The sequence below is a fragment of the Antechinus flavipes genome, chromosome 3, assembly GCF_016432865.1.
Source record: "Antechinus flavipes isolate AdamAnt ecotype Samford, QLD, Australia chromosome 3, AdamAnt_v2, whole genome shotgun sequence".
Taxonomy (NCBI): domain Eukaryota; kingdom Metazoa; phylum Chordata; class Mammalia; order Dasyuromorphia; family Dasyuridae; genus Antechinus; species Antechinus flavipes.
In genome coordinates, this window is record NC_067400.1 from 557,357,263 (window position 1) to 557,380,427 (window position 23,165).

The 23,165-nt window shown below is 34.9% G+C and overlaps 1 protein-coding gene across 1 annotated transcript; it reads left to right on the forward strand.

Annotated features, from left to right (window-relative positions):
- The first annotated feature begins 20,270 nt into the window (after positions 1–20,270).
- On the forward strand, positions 20,271–21,637 carry LOC127555349 (olfactory receptor 52D1-like). Its single transcript, XM_051987582.1, has one exon. The coding sequence runs from the start codon at positions 20,687–20,689 to the stop codon at positions 21,635–21,637; it is 951 nt and encodes a 316-aa protein (XP_051843542.1). The 5' UTR covers positions 20,271–20,686.
- The last annotated feature ends 1,528 nt before the right edge of the window (positions 21,638–23,165 follow it).

Genomic DNA, 23,165 nt, shown 5'->3' on the forward strand with positions numbered 1-23,165 from the left:
ATTAGCTCTCTTTATCAAAGAGATCCACTTCCATGAGAATACATCCTCAAACAGTATCATTGTTGTGGTATATAATGGTCTCCTGGTTCTGCTCATTTCACTTAGTATCAGTTCATCTAAGTCTCGCCAGTCCTCTCTGTATTCATCCTGCTGGTCATTCCTTACAGAACAATAATATTTCATAACGTTCATATACCACAATTTACTCAACCATTCTCCAATTGATGGGCATCCATTCATTTTCCAGCCTCTAGCCACTACAAACAGGGCTGCCACAAACATTTTGGCACATACAGGTCCCTTTCCCTTCTTTAGTATCTCTTTGGGGTATAAGCCCAGTAGAAACACTGCTGGATCAAAGGGTATGCACAGTTTGATAACTTTTTGAGCATAGTTCCAAATTGCTCTCTAGAATGGCTGGATGTGTTCACAATTCCACCAACAATGTATCAGTGTCCCTGTTTCCCCCATCCCCTCCAACATTCCACATTATCTTTCCCTGTCACTCTAGCCAATCTGACAGGTGTGTAGTGGTATCTCAGAGCTGTCTTAATTTGCAGGGAAATAGAATTCTTAGTGTAAACATCAAACCACAGTCAAGTACACAAATAGTTAGATTACTGTGATGACATTATCAGAAAATCCTTTTGTCCTATTAATTTTTCTTCCCTACATGTATGTCCATAATGTTATGTATTCCTAATTTCCATTGATTGTGTGTGGGAGAATGTACCTTTGTATATATAAGGGGAAATGTTTTGTTTTAAATTTTATTATTTTATCTTTCCATGATGTGTCTTTGCTTTGAATCAGTTGTGACTCCTGACAAGAAAAAAGTAAATGCATCACCTGGGGTTCATGAGTTATAGTTTTTTTGTTTTTTTTTAAATGGATTTCAAAACACAGAGAAGCATCCTGGTGCTCCCATCTTTGAGAACAGCATGCCCCAAGTGGCACAAGTAGATTCTTTAACTGGGTACAAGTTCTCTGAAGTTCTTTACCACTCTCAAATTTTATGGATTTACATAATTCTGATTTTTTGATGAACATACCCTAAATCCATGAAAAGGGGAAAAACTTAAAACCTTAACTGAAGTTAATATGCATATAAATGTGCATTTTCAAAGTCTGTTAGCTTCACATGCAGGTCTCATTTTTTTTCTAAGAATGTTTCAAACACCTCTATTACTGAATCATTTTTTCTTTTGTGATTAAGTCTAGATTTGCAAATTGCTCATTATCCTATTCCCTTCTGCATTTTCTAGTTTTTCTTTGAAGTTGATAGTCTTTCTCCTGATAACTTGCAGAACTTGTTTCCAAATTGAATTGTTAAATTTCACTACTACATATTTTGAAAGTTGCAGCCATGAGTTTTTTTTTTGTTTTGTTTTTTTGTTTGTTTGTTTCTGGAGATAATCTAAGAATTCTTTCCATTGGCATTTTGTTTTCTGTGTTAAGAAGATGTGGGCACTTATGTTTCTTGCATTATGATGGTTAGCTTTTTTTGACATATCTTCTACTAGTCTTATGAACCTTAAGTTGTTTCTATACATTCTGTCTTCAAGATTATTAAGTTTTGTTTGGATAGAGAATATATTTTCTTTTTTATGTTATTGTTTTATTTGAATCTACTTCTGAATTGTGCTTAATTTCTGTGTATTTTAATTCCCAATCTATTATTTTTTAATAGATTTTTTTTGTTTCTTTGTGATTTGCATTGAAGATTTTGATTTTTTTCAACCAATTATTTTTGCTGTATATCCCAAAATTCTACTTTCATAATGCTCAATTTTTTTTTAAATCATTCAAGAATAATGTGTTGCAGTTCCATGTTCCCTCAAGTTTCACAGGATCTTCTGCTTCATCAAATATTATATTAGTTTGCTTTGTTTGAATATTTGTTCATAGATACGTAATCTTATTTGCTAGATTTGGGGGCCATCTTTCCTGCTACTAATGTTTTTCTTGTTGATTTATTTGCTTATAGTCAAGGCTTTAAGGTTTTGTTTCTTGAGCACTTTAATATCATTCCTCCCTCACTCTTATTTTCCCCCTATTGCTGATTTTCTGACTCCCTTCTGTTGCTGGGGGTTTCCCTGAGGGATGTATTTCAAAACATTTTAGTCTCACACTGGGGAATCATATTCTCAGTCTAGGCCTTTGTTCCAATTAACTTTTGACTGGACAAGCTTAGTAGAGTGTCTTAAAGTCCTCACCCCAACACTGTGTTCCCCTCCTTCCTTTCCTTTTCCCTCTTTTCCTCATTTTTCTGAACTGGCAGCACTAAACATTTTCAGACTGGCATCACTGTAGCAAGTTGCTATCATTGGGAGTTTGGGTTCTCTAGAAAGAAGGAGGGAAAGAACATGAAATTGAGCTCTTTTTCAAAACAAGATGTGTCCTGTCCCTTACCCACCAGTGTTCCACTTTTTGGCAAAAATCATTTTCAGCACCAATTGCTAGCAAGACTCTAGCAATCTTCTGCAGCATGGAGCTTTTGTCCTCTGACACATGAAATAGAGGGACATTGGAGTGTGAGATTGGGTTTTCTTGAAAGTTTGTGGATCAAACTTTGGACTGATTAGTCCAGCCTCACTGCCAGTAGTGCAGTGAAGATCATTTCATGGTTTTATTAATATTCTGACCTTTTGGTTTTGGGGTTTCCTAGATTCTGGAAAGTATTGAAGTTGCTTTACTTTTGTCACACAGTTCCTCTTTTGGAGAAGTTTTAAGAAATCCTTGTACTCAGAAAATATCAAGTCTTCCATCTAGCTATTCATATTGACCAGGCATTGTTTGGCAACATTTGTAATGTAGTTGTGCCCTTTTACATTCAACTTGATGTAATAGAAACCCTAACTTAGAGTCCCTGATACTTTTCAAAAAAACCCCTGAGTCACCTGGCCTTGGAAATGATGTAGTCCAGGTCTCAGACCACCTCACCTAAGGAATTTATCTCACCTAAGGAATGTAAATTTTGGGAGTGATGGGGCACACATCTTGTGTGTGAAAGAAAAGGAGTTGAGCCTCATAGTTTTACTCTACTAAGTTCCAAGCTCTCCTTCAAACTATCCATTAAGGATGTCTTGAGTGTCATCCAAAAGTCTAAACTGCAATCTCATACCTGGACCCAAATGATGAACACTTAATTTCATAAAAGAAGAAAGGGTGTCACTCTTAAGCCCCATTGCTTTCCAACCAATCACATTGAGCATAACCCCATGATATCATTTACCTTGTTCTATTCATTATTTTGTTTTCACAAACTCTTCTTCTAATAGTTTTCCCTATAAATTTATCTTCTTAATCCCTGCTTTTTACCATCTTCATCTTTTAGAATTTAGTCTGCTTTTATTGGTATTACAATTATAATAAAACTGCTTCTTGATTTGGAGATTAGCTAAGCCTCAATTCTTTTGGGACACACCTGTGTTGCTGGTGCAGAATATCAATATTCTAAGATTGCCCTGACCCCAACAAACTATTTCTATCAAATGAATTTTCATTTTTCCTGTTATTGTCAAATAGAAACTTATTACTTAAGTAATTTATGTTCTTAGAATTACTGAGCAGTTGGGTTAATGGAACAAATGAGTTCAGTAGTTTTCTTCCTCAATTTTTTCCCAATTTGTTTTTTTTTTTCCTTTTATACTAGCACATAATAAATGACTAAAGAAGTACTATAAACAACATTTGAAGTTTGGAATTGCTATTCATGACATTTCTGACTTCTCAAAAATGGCTGTTTCCTTTAATTTTTGTTCTAGAAATATTCTCAACTAAATATAGTTTTAAATTACTAGCCATAAATTTATTTACCAATTCATTATGACTGTAGCTGCACATTTTGTTGTACCTTGCTATCAAAATAAAATGTTTACCTTGGAGACACACAAAATGAGGGAGATGTACAAAAGTCACAACCCCAAAATTAACTCTGATATGAACTAGAGGTGCCAGCAATCATCTAGCTTTGCTTCTGAGTCCAATCAAGGTGCTAATTCCAGGTGCCAAATTCAATGTCAACAGTCATTTCACTTGTTGCAGAAAAAAAAACAAGTCCAGTATCAAGCCAGTGGTAGAAACTAGCCATGGGTAAATGAACTCTAAGAAGCACAAAGAGAGACTGTCACAGTAGAATAAAAGCATCAAAGGATTCTCAGTTTGAATAGTACACCACATGCTTACAATTTATACACGCACCAATTGTCTCCTTTATCTAATTAAAAAGGAGCAACTGGGGAGAGACTGATTCTCATATTTGCAAAAAAGTGAGATAGCACAAACACCTGAGACAAATCTAATAATGAAACATTGTTAAATATTTATGGTAAGCAGGAACGTCATCCAGATGAAACATCATTAAGTATTTATTTAGGAAAGAAAAAATATAAAAGAAGGGGAGGAGAAGAAAATAGAGAATGGAGGGGAGTAGAAGGAATACTAAAAGGGAACTCCATTTCTAGATTAAGAAAGTACTATTCCAATGCATGACTTCTTGGGATACAAGGAAATGAAGAGACCACTGGCTCTCACCTTATATGTTTCTCTTTCTGTCTACCAAGTCAGGTTTTATTGTTCAATTTGGTCCCAGGAACTTACTGTGGTACTTCTCTAGATAGAACTCTTCATCTTTTAAAAATTCAAAAGAAAATAATTAAGAAGTCATTTCTGGCTTTGTTCGTGGGGCTATTTGTTCTGGAAATAAACTTTAAATATGTAAAAAATTCAAGAAAAGAAAAAAAAAAAACCCTGATTGCCTCACATTCACATCAAAGTACATTAATTTGCCATATAGCTATCCTCTTGTCAATATGACAAACTATAGTGGCATAAAGTGCCCAATTATTTCTCAGGTAATGTGAACACATGGTATGATCGTGACAACATTAGTTGTATGCCTTCATTGTAGTTGAGGAAGTCACATTTCTGAATCATGAAACGTAAAAGAGAAACGGTCTCTTCTATGCATTTACTTTGGGCCAGACCATATAAACCATAACACTCTGACGACCACAGCCAGTAGCCTACTGGACCGCAGCCCAGTAACAGCCTACTACTGGGAGTTTGAGAACAGTACCCAAAAAGATGCACAGGAGGAGTAACAATGTGAAGATAAGGAAAGAGTTCTTGGAGAGGAGATCTTAGCCATAAAGCAGTCACTAGCTACACTGCTTTATTTACAACAATACCATTTTCTCCCTGTTCCTGTATCATTACACAAAGGAGTGAATTTAAAAATTTGTATGATTCTTTCCTCTAAGATTTCATTACATTTAGAGAATCAGGCTTGAGGAAGAGAAAAAAATTCATTTAGTAATATTGACTATATTTGATCTGATCATTTAGATCCTAGCTTTTTTTGTTAAAGTTTTTTTTTAATTTTCAACACATATGTATAGATAATTTTTCAATGTCAACATTTCAAAAGCTTGTATACCAATTTCACCCCCTTCCCCCACCCCCTCTTCTAAATGACAAGTAATCCAGTATATGTTAAATATGGTAAAAATATATGTTAAATCCAATATATGCATACTTATTCATATAGTTATCTTGCTACACAAGAAAAATCAAATTAAAAAGAAAAAAATGAGAAAGAAAATAAAATTCAAGCAAACAACAAAAAGAGTGAAAATGCTATGTTGTGATCCGCGCTCAGTTTCTACAAGCCTCTCTCTGGGTGTAGATGATTCTCTTTGTCACAAATTCATTGGAACTGGTCTGACTCATCTCATTGTTGAAAAGAGTCATGTTCATCAGAATTGATCATCATATAATCTTGTTGTCGCCATGTACAAAATCTTTTGGTTCTACTCATTTCTCTTAGCATCAGTTCATGTAAGTCTCACTAGGCCTCTCTGAAATAATCCTGAAGATGCTAACTTCTTAAACTGAGGTTCATGATCCCATATGGAGTCTTCTACCTGATTGTGGAGGAATCAAAAATTGTGATTCATTATCAGCAAATGTTTGACCCGTATTCCTATTTTATATACCTATATACCCAGGATCATGTAAAAATTTCTTGGATGAAAAGGGGTCACAAGTGGATAATGTTTAAGAAGCTGTTATTTAGATCATCCACAAATTTCTAAGGAATTTGGTTACTGTAAGTGACTTAAGACATGTCATTACGCCAAAATCCATATTGTCTTTGATGATTAGAATAATATTTAAGGAGCCCTGAAAATGAAGACAAGTAGGATTATCTGAATGAATGCATTTGGAACACACATTAAGAGGCTAAATGATTTTCCCAGTGGCCCACAGAGAGTAAATATTTGAGGCAAGATTCAAATTTAGATTTTCTTAACTCAAAGTCCAATATTCTAACCACTATTTCACCTGACTTTTATGGACAATGAAGCAGAGCATGTAGGGTGGGGGGAGAGGAGGATGCTTACTACTTGTCTTTGTATTCCCAAATCATTCATGAACCTTTATTAAGCATCTACAAGCAATTTAGAGCACTGTTTAGGCAAAAAGAAAGTGTTAAATTGAATTGTGATCACATGCATCTGTATGATAAATGTCACTGTATTTAAATGTGATTATATAACCCTAAATCACTAGGTATTGTTATTTTCTAGAGAGTAAGCATCGGGTACAAATATAACACATGAAGAACATACATGGAAGGCTTTATCTTCAGCAGGACTTCAAGCTCTTTTTTACGTCTTTGTTTATTTTAGTTACAAGGTGCCTGTGGAAATAGGAAAAAAATCATATTTCTTACTGTATTGATTCTAGTGGGATTTTCATCAATTTTGGAGGCTGCTACATTCACCCAATCCTTGGAAGGAAGAAGGGCAAATTTCTGACATACATCAATCAACATTCATATTTATCTCCCCCACTATTTCTCTCTTAAATTTTTACCTCTTTTATGACCCCCGCTTCATCCCCTCTATCTAAAAAACTGACAAAAATGTCTACTAGGAATGAAACTATGAAATCTCTTTTTTGACTAGCCCAAGTGTAATGAATCTCCCATGTTTTAAGCAACAGGAGATTGAAAATTTTCAAGTACTTATTATGGCAGGAACTGTGCTAAGCTGAGTGATAATAAAGAAAGGCAAAACTAGTGCTGTCCTCACATTTCTTAAATTCTAATGGTTGAAACAAAATGTGAACGGTAATTTGCATGCAAAATATACACAGAATAAATTGGAGGTAATCTTGGTGGAAAGGTACTAGTATTGAAGGGGAACCAAGGACAGCTTCTTGTGAAACGATTTTAACTGAGACTTCAAGGAAGCCAAGGAAATCAGGAGACAGAGGTAAGCAGGGAGAGAACTCAGCCAGTGAAGATGCATAATGAAGAGATGTAGTGTCTTCTATGAGAAGCAACAAAGCGATCAACAGATCATAAAGTATGTGGAAAAGAATAAAATGTAATAAGAATGAAAAAGGTAATAAGAAACCAGGTTAAAAAGCTATATAGATACTGATTCTTTTGATAACATGGAGTCATTGAAATCTAATGAGTAGGTTGGTGGGGAGGGAGTAACATGGACAGACATGAACCTTAGGATGATCACTTAGCCAGCTACATGGAGGATGTACTTGAATAAAGAGAAATAAGAGCTAAGGAAAAAGAATTGGAAAGGTAATTGACAGCTTAGCACAAGAGTCATAGAATCTTGCCCAAACCATCAAACTTCCTGAAAACCAGAATAGTCCATAGAGAAGTTGATTGTTGAAACAAGAAGAAATAGTAAAATAAGGTTTCAAAACATGGAATAATAGAAAAAATATTTCATGGGAAAAACAATAATCTAGAAAACATTGAGGAAAAACTCCATGTACATATATATATATATATATATTCCTCATAATATAAGAATCATAGGAAAACCAGAAAACCATGACTAATAAATAAATAAATGGATGCTACATTTCAAAAAATCACTGCTCATACTCTTGAAAGAAACCCCTAAATGAAAGCTTTCAGAAAATTAAGACAATTTAGAGAACTCAGGGCAAAGGGGAAAAAAAATTGAGTGCAACTGGAAAGAAAGAATTCAAATACTGAGAAGCCAGTCAGAATCATGCATAGGTTAGTAGCAATTGATATAAAAAAGAGAATTTGGGACATAATTCAGGACAAACAATGTAGGCTTATAATCAAGAATACTTATCCATCAAAACCTAATATAGTATTATCCTATAGGAAAAAAAAAAGAATAATGGAATAGAGCCTCTTAAACTTTTTCCCCCATTTGCCTGAGGAATTTTTATGTGACTTTGGGTATATAAGTATATAAAATGCATATATAAACTAAACATTTACTAATTATAAATTATAATTTCACAACTTCTACATTTACTTATGAGATGTCCTCTGTAGTCACAAACTACAAGGTAAGAAGCTGGGAAATAGAGGACTTAAAAAAAAAAGACTAGATCTGAGTAAAAACTTTGAAATGCAAGCAGGAATCAAGAAAAACTAAGAAAAAAAAAGATCAGACAATAAGGGACTAATAAAGGATCTAAAATTTTAACAATCAGTGACTCGGAGAGGCATTCTGATTAAGCAGAGAATCTGAGAATGGTTCTATTATGTTTCTATGATATCAAAAGAAGAATGAAAATGGGACAGAAAAATGCATTAGAAAGAGAAGGGAAGAGAGCAAGGATGGGGAAAATGATCTCATGTAATCAAAGTGTTCAAGGAGACATCTGTACAATAAGAAAAATGGGTTTAGTTTGAACAGTTGATTCTTCAACCTTATTCTCATTTAAATTGGTAAAATTAAAAAATATATAAACACATGTACAGATATATGATGTTGGGTATAAAAATGCTTTTCCTTTAATAGGTAAATGAAAATATGCAATGAAGGGAACAGAAGTAAATTATAAGAAAGGTAGGCTAATAATGAGAGTAGACCTAAGCAAAATAAACTAAATATGGATATATAAAAATATTTATGGCAGCCCTTTTTGAGGTGGAAAATAACTAGATATGAAGGGAGTGCCCATCAACTGGGGAATGGTTAACCAAGTTAAAGCATACAAATGTGAGGGAATACTAATGCACTGTAATAAATGATGAAAGAATATGAATAGGATGGACTCACTCATAAAATGGGAAATAGACAGCAGAATGGATCAAAACTGGGAAACAAACAATATGTAATTTTTAAGAAATACATTTAAAAGTGAGAGACACAAATAAAGTAAAAATAAAGGGGTATAGCAGAATTTATTATGCTTCTTATGAAAAAAAAGCAGGAATAGCAAACATGACTTAGACAAAGTTAAAAATAAAACATTTAATTAAAAGAATTAATCATGGAAACTACATTATGTTAAAAAGATACTATGTATAATACCATTATATCAATATTAAACATATATACCAAATGTTATAGCATCCACAATTTTAAACAAAAAGGTACATGAATAAAAGGTGAAAATAAATTGTGAAATTATACTAATGGGACCTCAACTTTTTCTTTTCAGAACGAAATAAATCTAACCAAAAGATAAATAAGAAAGAAGTCAATGAAATGAATAGAATCTTAGACAAACTAGATATGGTAACCATGTAGAGAGAACTGAATGAGAATAGAAAGGAATACATCTTTTTCTTGTAGTACTTACCACTTTTAAAAAAGTTAGTCTTACATTACCGCATAAAAACTTTTATATTGTTAAATGCAAAAAAGCAGAAATATTAATTGTACCCTTTTCAAATTATAATGCATTAAAATACATTCAATAAAGGACTATGGAAACAGATGAAAAATTAAGTAGGTCAAAGAACAAGTCATAGGAACAATAATTTTTATTAAAAAGAATTATGATAATTAAAAAACATGCCAAAACTTATGGTACTCAGAAGAAGCAATAATCAGAGAAAAATGTATATTTTAAAAAGCTTACATCAATATGTATCTTTTGCCTTTGTATCCCCAGTACTGCCCATTGTAGCCATGTAATAAATATTTGATCTTTGCTGAGATTATATGTGGATATACATATGATGTGTGTGCATATACATACATACATACCTACAAACACACATATCCCTTACTTTTGCTGAGAGGAGAGAAAGAGAAACAGACAGATAGAGAATGAAACTAATTGCAATTCAGAATTACAAAATGAGCCAGATGATTTTAAAAAAAGTTAATGACCCGTACTAGAGATATATAGAAAATGAGTCTGGAAAGGAAAAGCAGAGCCAGAACTTGGGGTGTTTTGATGACAAAGCAATTCCTTGAGCTATAGGGGACCATGAACATTTTTTAAAAATATAACTTGAAAATGATTTCTCAGAAAGATTAGTGTAACAGCATGGTGCAGTTTAGACTAAACTTGGAGAATATTATAGAGGCAAGAATACCAAAAGATCCTCACATGTGACCCATGTTCTTGGGAGAAATTGATAATGTTATACTATAGAATCACTCGATTTTTGGCATTATATTTTTTCTACTTCCTCCTGGCTAAATACTCTTAAATAAATTATCTTTATTGGTTTGCCATCCAGGAAACTGCCACATAGTTTCAATTCCTTCAGTCTTTGCATGTTGCTAAGTATGGAAATAAACTCCTGCCATTGACATAGGTTGAGAGGACAATTATTCATCCTTAAAGTGGACACATACAAAAGAAATGATCATTATTCTTCTAGGATACTTCTTTAATGGCTTGGGTGAATGACCAGACTCCATTAAAAAACAACAACAATAACAACAACAACTGAGCACAGACTTGTTTGGACTATACTTTTTTTCTCAAATCCCATCAAAAAGAGATTGACCCCTGAGTTAAGTAAATTGCTTAGGTGGATGGAGGGAGAATTTGGGACTTAGAATTTGGAATATTACAAATTACTTCAAAGATTGATTAATCAGGACTCCTCCCTTAGAAAAAGAAACATTAACACTGAAAAGATTAGTCAGACAACACTGCCTCCATATATGGGTACTACAACCAATTTATTCATTAACTTCTCTTTGTATCTTCCTAAAAATCCTCCAAAGAAAATTCACCTAATATTCAGAAGCTAAAAGTATTATTTAAAAGTCAGAGAACATTAATGAGGAGCAAATTTAGAAAAATTAAAAATATTTTATTTAGACTCATGAGGAAATTAAAAGTTCTCAGGTTTTGAGTCAATAACTTTTATGAGGTTTTTATTATGTACCAGGCATTGCACAGGCCATTGGGAAAACAAAGGCAAAAAGAAAACATTCCCTCCCCTCAAAGAGTTTATGTTTCAATAAGAGGTAGGGACAATATGAATATATTCAAATGAAATACAAAATAAGAAGTACTAGCTACTTGGTGATACGAGGGATTTTAGCCTGGAATCACCTGACTCGGAAGGAAAGTACCTCTTTTATAGTCTATCCAAGGTGAAAGCATATGTTTTTGTCATATTTTGATTATGAACAAACAACAGGCTCCTAACATAAATTGGTGAAAGAAGTCATCACACTTAGTTGCCTTGACATTAACATCTCAATAACAAAGAAATAATATAGAGCATCTCATCAAAATTTTCTTGGTCCTATGGAAAATCAGAGCTATCTTTCTTCCACAAAAGGAAAGTCAGAAGGCAATTTCAGTGCTGAACTTTTTAAGAAAGGAAATGGGTCAAAGGCTAGGTAAGTACTGTCCTGGGGGCTAGTAAACTAGATATGAAATATTAATGAATAGAATCTGAATATGGAAGTAAGAGTAAAGATCAAGGAGAACTAGAAACAGGCACCATGAATTGAAACTGACTTTTTATTCTAGTACTTGGGGAAAATACAAGGTGAGTCTTTTCCAATATCTTTGCCAAGAAAACCCTCATACATAGTTGCATCTAGACGTTTACATGTTGTCTTTCCCAATCGGCTGTGACTTACTAGTGAGGAACAGAAATGAGATAAAGAGGCGTGGCATAGCTAGAGATGTGAATTGCTTCAAAGAGTCAAAAAATTGTCCCAAGGTAACTCTTTTTGCATCAGACTATGGACGGAAAGCTTTAAAAAGTCATGAATTTATATTAAAATATATATGTTATAATTAAACATGACAAAATTTAAGTGAATATATACATATACAAATATGTTTATATTTACATATGATAAGCATAATATTTACCTGTGTTTATGTATACAACAGAGAAATCTAGATAGGATAATGAATAAAGTGCTGGGCCTGTAGTAAAAAAGACCTGAGTTCAAATTTGACCTCAAACACTTTTTGTGTGCTGCTGGGCAAATTATTTAATTTTGTTTGCCTCAGTTTCCTTGTCTGTAAAATGAGCTGGAGAAGGAAATGCAAACAACTACAGTATCTTGGCCAAGAAAACTCTAAATGGGTCACTATATCATACACTTTGAAAAATGACTGTACAACACACAAACACATAAGATAGTTCAATGTATAGAACATTAGGCCTGAAATAAGAAGATCTAAGTAAATTTACCCTCATAGACTTCCTACCTGTTGAACCTTAGCAAGTCATTTAGCTTTTGTTTGCCTGACAAAAGATGATCTACCTAAAAGGGAAATAGTTAACTATTCTTTGACAAGAAAACCTCATGGACAGAAGATGTGGTCCAAATGTTTGATCTTTTCTGAAACCTTATTAACATCTTCATAAAAGATGCCATCACTTAGTGTATAGATGATCCTCATAATGATTTTATATAGATGTGATAGTGGAAATATGGGTCAGTAGTCACTACTGACATTTTCTTGATCACTTTTTTTTTGGGGGGGCTACTAATAAGACCTGAGATTTTGTCTTTTTTTTGCACTTTTGATATTTTCTTTTGATCCCTCAAGAATTCAAAAGTGTATTGACTCTAGGATGAATTCCTTTTAATTATATTTGTTTCAAATGGGACCCCACTACAGATCAATTTTGCTTTCTGAAGACCAAACTAGATTTATCTGTCAATAAACATTTATTAATACCTGCTGTGTGCCAAATATTCTGCTGCATTCTGAGGATACAAAGAGACAAAAGACAGTCCCTCCCCACAAGGTATTCATAATATAACTGGGGAGAAAACAAGCAACTATGTAAGAACAAGCTCTATACACATTTCAGAGGAAATGTTAACCAAAAGTACTAGATTTAAGAGAATTTGAGAAAGACTTCTGTTAGAAGATGGGATTTTAGTTGGGACTTAAAGGAAGCCATAAAAGCCAAGAGGAAAAGATAAGGAGGGAGAACATTCCAGGCATAATTGATAACCAGAGAAAATCTCCAGAGCTGAGAAAGGCAGTGTCTTGTTTCTGGAACAACAAGGAAGCTAGTATCATGAATTAAAAAACACATGATATGGAGAAAAGCATAAGAAAATTGTAAAGGTGTGTTTGGGGGTGGGGAGGGGGCAGGAAATGGTGCTTGGCTGAATATTAAACAGAAGATTTTTATTTGATCCTGGAGGTAATAGAGACTTACTAGTATTTGTTGAATAGGTTGTGAGAAGGTTTAATTAGTGTTTCAGGAAAATCGTTTTAGCAGGTATGAGTGGAAAAATTTCAAAGCATTCAAAATAACTTTAAGATTGGGGAGACTAATGTCCTATCTAGTTCTTATATGTGAGGGTGAGGTCCTAGAAAAGTTTTCAAGAACAAAGTATTGCTGAGCTGGGTCTTAAAGGAAAGCAAGGCTTACAAAAATTGGAGATGATGGAGAAAGTGAATTCCAGAAATGGGTGATAATTAATTCAAAGACATGAAAACTGGAGATGGAAAGTTATATATAAAGGACAGCAAAAAGATTAGTTTGGCTGAACAAAAGAAGTGCGAAAGACAGAACAGGAAAAAGCACCTAAGAGGGCAAGGTATGGCGGGAAGGGTAAAGGATAATAAGGCTAGAAAGTCAGTCAACAAGCATTTATACTTACTATGTGTAGTAAGTACTAAGCAGGAAAGATAGAATATAGCCAGGTTACAAAGAATTTTAAATGTCAAAGCATTTCCTATCTGGGCTTACAGGTAACAGTGAGTCACTAAAGTTTGCTTAGCAGTGAAATGTGACATACTTTGGGAAAATCATATTGGCAAGTTTATAGAGGGTGGATTTGAGTAGGGAAAAATTTGAGGTAGAGGGATCAATTAGTAGGCTATTACAATATTCCAGTGAAGAAGTAATAAGACCTACATTAAGTTGCTGGCCATGTGAATAGAGAGAAGATATATTTGACAGCTGTTTTGTAGATATAAATGAGACTGAAAATTGAAAATGACATTGAGGTTGCAAACATGGGTGACTGGAAGAATGATGATGCCTTTTATAGAGAGGGAAGTTTGAAAAACTTTGAAGGGAAAGGTAATGAGTTCTTTTTTATACATTTTAAATTTGGGATGCCTCTGATACATATATTTGAAAATATCCAATAGGTAGTTGATAATACAAGATTGGAATTTAGGAGAAAGACCAAGCATTCAGTCTCCTAGCATAAAGTAAGGCTACTGATCCTGGTCTCTGGTTGGTATTGTCCATTTAAAAAAAATAATGGTTCATTCTGCAGTCCAGCCCTCCAAATGGAAAATCTCAGAGAGCTGAGTGGGATGTGACTTGGATGAAGGGGGACAGCTCTCCAATTCTCAGTTCCTCTTTTAACAGCTGGTACCAGAACTATTCCCACTATCCCCTAGTCCCTGATCTCCATATTTAGATTACTCTCTAATTTACTTTCATCCCCAGAGATCTAGGATAAAGCTGATTGAATCTTAGCTCCTGGAAGTACATTTGCCCTGATCTTTGTTCTGACCCCAAGTTAGGGTGAGTGAGTGGCCAGAAGTGTGAGGTGTGAGATATGTCAAGGAAGAAAAGGAGCCAGAGATCTCTTCTGAAGAGGGCCCAAGTAGTGGTGACTGGGAAGAGATATCTGGTAGAGCCATCACTATTAACAGTGATTTTGGGTTTCTTTCTCCAGGCAAAGACCTCTAGAAATCATCGTAAGTGTTGTTCACCAGGACAAATAGGAGTCTTTTGAATTTCTTAAATCATTGGAAAAAGAAAACAGTGTCCTGATACAGGAACATATTCCATACTTTCAACAATAGTAAGTCCTTTATCTTCTTATCTGAGTCTTTCTTACTCAACCAGAAGCCCCTGATCTTGCTATATCAAATGTATAGATGAAAAATAAGAATCAAGGAACCCTCTTCATCCTTTTCAGAGAAGTCTTTATAAGAATAATAATAATAATAATAATAATTAGATTAATGCCTTTCTAAATTCTTATTTTGATGTTTCATTGTACACAAGTAGATCTAAGTTCTTGAAGTTTATGCTAAAAGATCACCATCAATCAACAAACATTTATCTAGGTCCTATTATGTACAGTGAAATATTCCAGGTTGTTAGGGGGAAAAGCAATTTTTATATAAGGCATGGTTCCTGCTCTCCAAGATTTTAAAAACTTTAAGCAAGTGCTATTAAGCAAGATAGGTCTCAAGTATAGACCTGGAAACACACTGGGCAACTGTTTGATATCTAGCCTAGTTAAATAAATAGGCTTATGAACAGAAGGCTGGTCACCAGATAATGAATTCCTTTGGTCACAGTGGCTCATGAAAAACCCCATCTACTAAAATATGAAAATATTTTAATAAGCTACAATGAACATTGTATCCCCCCAAAATTGTATTTCTTTTAAAGGACTGAATTGATCCAAGATAATATTCCTTCCCTTTATATCATAGATTATACTTTCTAAATCTTTTATAACCATGATCTGGTGTGCTGCTTGAAACAATTTTTTGAGGAGGGTAGGGAACAGATTATTGTCTCTTTCAGAAGGAGGAAATTGAGGAGATCAGAGAAGAGAGGTGACTTGTCTGATGTCACTAGCTCAATAGGAAAAGAACTGGGTATATAGTTTTGTAGTACAGCATTCATTTTGACTGTATCAGCCGTGGAGTATCTTAAGACCCTGTAGTTATTTCGTCTTCATGTTTTATGGCACCTGAGCTTCTATTTTAATTTTTGATTTAAGCCCTCATTTCCTTCCCAAGACCCCATTTCCCAACCACACAAAGGTTACAGCTAAATATCCCTAGCCTTTGTGTCTGAGATAAGTGTCTATTTCATAAAGGTAAAGTCTGGAACATGGAGGATGACCAATATCTACTTCCATTTCCCCTTTCAGACACTGCATGTCCATCTGGAGACACTCCCAGCTTCTAACCTCTGAGAAGATGTTTATCAAAGAGCGGGTTGGATACAATGTTTTATAATATGATGTATCATGATACAGAAGATGATGAGTTGTATTTTGCCCATTTCCCCATATAAAGAGAATAAACAATCTTCATGTAATGTATGAAGAATTTAGGTGAGCTACCTAGAACAACTTCACAACTGAACTGCAATGAATGAAAAGAGGCAGGAGGGAAATTCCCTTTTCATAGAGTCCTTGACATTTGGGAAGATTAGGAGATACATTAATACAAAGGCAGGCATTTTATATTCGTGCTAATGTTATAAATGCAAAAAAAAGATTTATTTTATAAACATTTATTTGTACTTATATATGTATGGTATTTATACTAACTGTATTTGAAACATTGGACTGACACAAAGATAAATAATACAAAGTGTCTTTTTACTCGTGGAGTTTAAAAACATCAGAGAAAGTTAACATTTATCAATAACTATCATGCAAAGGAATAATAAGTATACAAAAGACACAAAATGCTATATCAAGTGAGAGGGAAAAAGGAGAACATATAGCTGCATGAACAAGTTAGTCTTTAAAATTAGTTCTTATTTCAGGAGGGAGAGATGGTAATGAGAAGGCAGTTCAGGTAGACCAGGGTGAGGAACAACATAGAGATTGGAAAATACAGGAAGTGTTCAAGGAAAGCAAATTTTATTTAGGAGCAGTTGGCATGTTAGAAATTTGAACTTGGAGTCAAGAAATTTGGGTCTTACTTCTACTGCCTACACTATATTTACAAAGCAGTGGATGAATCACTTCTTTTCTCCAAACTTCAGTTTGTCATATTTAAATGGAATTAATTTAACCTCACAAAGTTATTGTATATATACAAAGTACTTTGCAAACCTTAAAGTACTATATTTTGTTTTTCCTTGGACATTTTTCAATCTTGTATGACTTTTCATGATCCTATTTGGGTTTTTTTGGTAAAGTTACTAGAGTGGTTTGTCATTTCCTTCTCCACCTCATTTTACAAATGGCAACTGAGGCAAGATTTGTTCAGTGTGACACAGCTGATAAGTGTCTGAGGCCATATTTGACCTCAAGAAAATGTCTTCCTGACTTCCTAGCACTCTATTATTCTTTAAGAAGTAGAGCACAGAAAGGGTAGTATTGTGACCTAATGATGAAAAAATAAGCTAGCATCACAACATCAAAGAGTTGTTAAGAAAGTTTAATAGGAATTAATCTGTCAGAGAAAGATGGATGAGGGGGATGTGGTAGAAGAGAGGAGAAGTAGTGAAAAACTGTTAGGAAATTATTAAAGTACTCTACTCATGTTTGTATTTGTATATTAGGAATGGGGATGGGAATGAGAATAGATAAGAGATTTATCTACATGAAATTTTGTAGAAGGTAGAATCAGCCAGACTTGGCAATTCAAAAGACTCATTGAATATGAGAGGATGAGGGAAGATGACACTAGTGTTTCAAACACAGGAGCTAGATTGAAGGGTAGTATGTCTGGTGTTAAAAAAAAAAAAAGATGAAGTCAGAAAGAGAAATGTGTTGAGGAAGCAAAGTTATCGTATTTGTTTTGGAAAGAGTAAGTTTGAACTGATATAATGATAGATGGAAGCAGTTGAAGACACAGTTTTGAACTTTAAGAAAAAGTTCATAGTTACAGTTAAAAATATAGAAATCATCTGCTTAAAATTATAGTTGAAACTATGGGGATGAATTAAACTGTCAGAAGACAGAAATAAAGATAATAGGGGTCTGAAAAAATGAGTGAGAGATATGGAAGTGAAGGTATCAATTACAGGCAGTTAAATCACTGCTCGACCATATGAGAGAAAGGGGAAGAGATCATACCATAACTTGACAGAAATGTTTTACGCTTTCTATTCCTGTCTTGCTAGCTGAGCTCTCAGATAGGTAAAACTAGTCATATTAGTTTGTCCTCTCTAGATGATGTGGGCTCCTCTAAGAGGAACACATAGGCCCAAGACCAATATCTTGAATTTAACCTCTCAAATTCTGCCAGAAGTTATCCTTACCTTTCTCTCTCCCAATGCTCTTTGGCCTTTCTAACCACCCACTCACTCACAGTCATGCTTCAGATTGCATATCTTTCTTTCGACTTCCTTCTTTCTCTTACTATATAAGCTTCTCACAGGATCTTTTCTTTGCTATAGACCTGAGAAGTGAATCTTAATTAAGGAGAAAAATCATAGAATCACTCTTGAAACTATAATAACATTTCAGGTATATCTAGTACAATTTCTGGCTCTCTTCTATCCCTTCTATCCAATACCCAGTACAGAAATCCTCTGGATAGCATTCCTAATTGATAAGTTTCTAAATATTGTTTGAACATCTTAAGTGACAAGGAACTCTCTATTTGCCAAAGCAGTCAGTCCATTTCAGCTCTGATCATTAAAAGATGCTTCTTATATTGGGAGTCATGTGATGTAGATAAATGAACATCCAGACTCAAAATGCTTTGGTTCAAATCCTGTTTCTCAATTGATTAATTGAGTGATCTTGGGAAAATCTACATCCCTCTGATCTTTTGTTTCCTAAAATGAAGGGACTGAACAAGACAATCTGTAAGGTTCTTTCCACATCCAAATCTATTATCCTATCAACTTCCTCTTTCTGATGCTAATGATACTTTCTAGCATCACAAAAATAGTTAAACAATGCATTAATTTGACATTATCCTTGACTCATCTCTGCCGTTTAAAAAAAAGTTCAATGCTTTAATGAAAAGAATCATAGGATCAGAAATTTAAATTTGAAAGTGACTGGTAGGAAAATTGAAGGCTCTGTGGTAATGTGGAAGGAAGGAAGGAGGGAGGGAGGGAAGGAACAATAACTTATCAAATACCTATTATGTGTCAGGCACTTTACCAAATATTTTATCAAAATTATCTCACTTGAGTCTCACATTCTCCTTTGGAATTATTATACAATTGAGGAACATGTGGCTGACAGAGGTTCGGTAATTCACCTGGAGTGTCATAAAGCTAATAAACGATGAGGCTAGGTATGAATTCAGATCTTCTAATGCTAGGCCCAGGGTTTTATCAGCTCTACCATGTAGTTCAGGAATATGGTGGTTACCAGAGAATCTTTTTCTTTTTACTCACTAAGCAGTCTGCTTAACTTTTATACACTTTCAGGCATTCTGAGTGTTTTGTATAGGGAAGGAAAGAAGAGGATCTAATATATGCCAGGCCCTGGCCTAAGCACTTTACAAATACTATCTTATTTCACCTTTACAACCCTGAGAGGCAGATGCTATGATTATAGTTGAGAAAACTGTGGGAAACAGAGACTAAATAATTTGCTTGAGATTATACAACTAATAAGTGTCTGAGTTCATATTTGAACTCTGGTCTTCCTGACTCCAGGCCTAGCACTGTAACCACTATACCACCTAGCTATTTCCAAGGGCATTTACCTTACTTTATAGAACTAACATAAAATGATATGGGTTTACAGACCTCAGGCCACAAGGTTTACCACTTAAGATGGCAATGTATCTGGGTAATTAATGCACAGGTAAAAAGAATCATAGAACTTCAGAGTCATAGAATCCTAGAAATATAGTGATAGTGTAATTGACTTAGTCCATCTTCCTACATACTATTGGAATCACATAATAGGAACATTAACTCAGAGGAAAGAGTGTTTCTTTTTTTTTCCCCTGGAAGTACCACAAATCAGGGCTTCCCTGTTCTCTCTGAAGACAAATATCAAACTCTCTCCTCCAGCTCCCTATTATTACTTTTTGGCCATTTACCCCTATTTTCTATCCTTCTTTATTTGACTCATTTCTTGTGAATTAAATTTATTTCTCTTTGCAAATTATCTTTTGTTTTGTCTGGAGCAGGAGGAAGAAGAAAAGTCTCATATATACCATTCTGCAATGCTCATTTCCAATTATTTTTTTAAATGAACATTTATCTGTATGGGAAGTTAAAATAAGATCTCTTTGGGGACAGTTTCACAAGATTAGTTGCTATCTACCCTTACATTTGTATGAATAAAGAAACCACAGAGTTAAGTATTACTGTCAGATACATGCTAGAAGAGTAAGACTAGGGTATTTATCACAAAGTGGAACAATCTAGGATGAGAAGATTTAGACTTGTCTTATTAATTAAACAGGTTTTCTGGAGGAAGTCAGTTCATTTATTTATTTATTTATTTATTTATTGAGTGTAGATGGTTTTTATTAGCTGCTGATAGAGACATTATTGTAGTTAGGATGGAGATGAGGGTCATGGCTGGTCCTTTTGCTTTTCTTTTTTTCTTTTTCTTTTCTCAGTTGAGTAGGTGAGGTGGGAAAGAGAGAAGATATATGTATGTTAATTGAAAAAATAATAAAATATAATTTTAAAAGAATACAAGGGGGTGATTTTTTTTAATCTGCTGTGAGAGTTTCCTTCCCTCCACTTTGCTTCTTTGCCAATCATTTTCATTTGTTTTGTCTGGATCAGGAGGAGGAAGACAAGTCTCCTGTATACCATCGTACAATGCTCACTGCATCCATCCCCAATGACACTGCCTTTCATCCATCTACCTTCATCCTGTTGGGCATCCCAGGCATGCAGGACCTCCACATCTGGATCTCCATCCCATTTTTCTCCATGTATATCCTTGCCCTTGCAGGTAATGGCACCATCCTTTTTATCATTATGACAGACAAGGCTCTACATGAGCCCATGTACCTCTTCCTCTGCTTGCTCTCCATCACAGACCTGGTTCTCTGTTCTACCACCCTGCCCAAGATGCTGGCCATCTTCTGGCTTGATGCCCACAGCATCTCCTTTCATGGCTGCCTGACTCAGATGTTTTTTGTCCATGCTGTCTTTGCCACCGAGTCAGCTATCCTGTTGGCCATGGCTTTTGACCGCTATGTAGCTATCTGTCGCCCTCTGCACTACACATCCATTCTCAATGCTGCTGTCATTGGGAAGATTGGGGCAGCATGCGTCGCCCGGGGGCTTCTCTTTGTCTTCCCTTTTATTATTCTCATTAAGCGCCTCCCTTTTTGTGGGCGCCACATCCTTGCCCATACTTACTGTGAACACATGGGCATTGCCAAGTTAGCCTGCACCAGCATTAAGCCCAACACTATCTATGGCCTCACTGTGGCACTGTCAGTCACAGGAATGGATGTGGTGCTCATTGCGACTTCCTATGTTCTCATTCTCCGTGCTGTGCTGCGCCTGCCTTCCCAAGATGCCCAGCTTCGAGCATTCAGCACCTGTGGAGCCCACATTTGTGTCATTCTTGTCTTCTATATCCCTGCCTTCTTCTCCTTTTTTACCCACCGCTTTGGCCATCACGTGCCCCCACAGGCACACATCATTCTTGCCAACCTCTACCTCCTTGTGCCCCCTGTTCTTAACCCACTAGTGTATGGTATCAATACCAAGCAGATCCGCACTCGGATCCTGGGACTGAGTCTGCGGAGAAGGTAGCAGTTATTTTTCCAGCCTTCACATTCTGATGAAAGACCAGTACAAAATGGGTAAAGTTCCTCAACAAGAACCTGAAAACATATGAAGACTAAAGGTACTCCAAACAGCCCAAATGGAAATCATAATTTTTGCCTCTTCAGGAGGCAAATTACCAAGTGTTGTGTGGGACTTTTAAGGAGTCATATGACAATGGATCTGGATCTGGAAACAACTCCTCTGACCCAAAAAGTAATGGTGAGAATCAGTCTCACAGAAGATGTGTAATGAATAGCTAATTCTTGCACTCATTATTAAATGAGACTATGGAAGGCCAGTGAGCATCATAGTCAGAGAGGGATCCCTGCTGTTTATCAGTTTTGTTTTCATTATCAGAAACTCCTGTGCATTATATCCTAGGGGTGGGGTAAGTAGAAGGAGGCATTAGAGATGAATGCTTTTTATTCTATTTATGGGAACAGAAGCCTTTTTGCTATATCTCCTTAAGGCAGGGTCATAGGATGTCACACTTCCTCCACCTCAGGGCATCTCCATCTTCTGAAAATACTCTGCAAAATTCCTGAGTAACTTGATCTAGAAATGACCTTACTTAACCACAAGGTAATAGAAATAATATGGCCTTTGGACAGTTTTTTTTTTTTTGAACTGTACAATTCAGGCATTTAATTTATTTCCTGACTTCCTATGGGTAAGTGGCCCCCAAAATCTAGATTTAAGAACCTAATCCCACTTCCCCTTCTGTTCCACTATAACTCCTCAAGATGGCAGTCTGTACAGCCAACACTAAAAGTTCTCTGGAGAATTTAATTGTATCTTAACTTCTTATGTAAGAAGTGATTATTTTTTGCTAGGTAGGGAATTACAGATGCTCTGAGTTGGAAGAAACTATTTTTTCTAATATAATTTTTGTCTTTTGTTTTTATATTACTTTTATATTACTTTCATTTTTTGAAATAGACTTCCCACACCTAGAACACCTTAGAACAAAGGATTAAAAATTAAGAGAAAAGTAGTTCAGCGAAACTAACCGATTCATACATCTGATGTATATGAAATGGAAGAGACTTTAAAAGTTATTAAGCTTGGTTTCTCATCTCAGTTTAGACACTCTTTTATAGTTTCTCATAAAGGAGGGTCACATAGGACTTATATAATATATAAAGATAATTATAAATGATAAAGTGCTATATATATTATTTTATTATTTTTAGTGACAGGGAGTTCACTCCTCTTGAGAAAATCCATTAAATTATTAGAGGCTCTATTTAGTAGGAAATTCTTTCTTATATAGAAGAGAAATGTTATTTGCAGAAGCATCTATTCATTGATCCTACTTGTGCCCTTTAAAGCCTTATTTAGATTTTAGGATGAGAAGTATGTGATTTTTAAGTTCTAATCTAGTTTGACTCCTTTGACTTATAAAGAAATTGTGCCAAGGAGAAGGGAAATGATTTGATCAATAACACAACTAGTACGTAGTAGAGCTGTAATTCAAATGTAGATACTCTAAATCCAAGTCCACTGTTGCTTC

What these genes read in the sequence shown, in the direction of transcription:
- LOC127555349 (XM_051987582.1), top strand. Translation starts at nt 20,687, where the DNA reads ATGCTCACTGCATCCATCCCCAATGACACTGCCTTTCATCCATCTACC.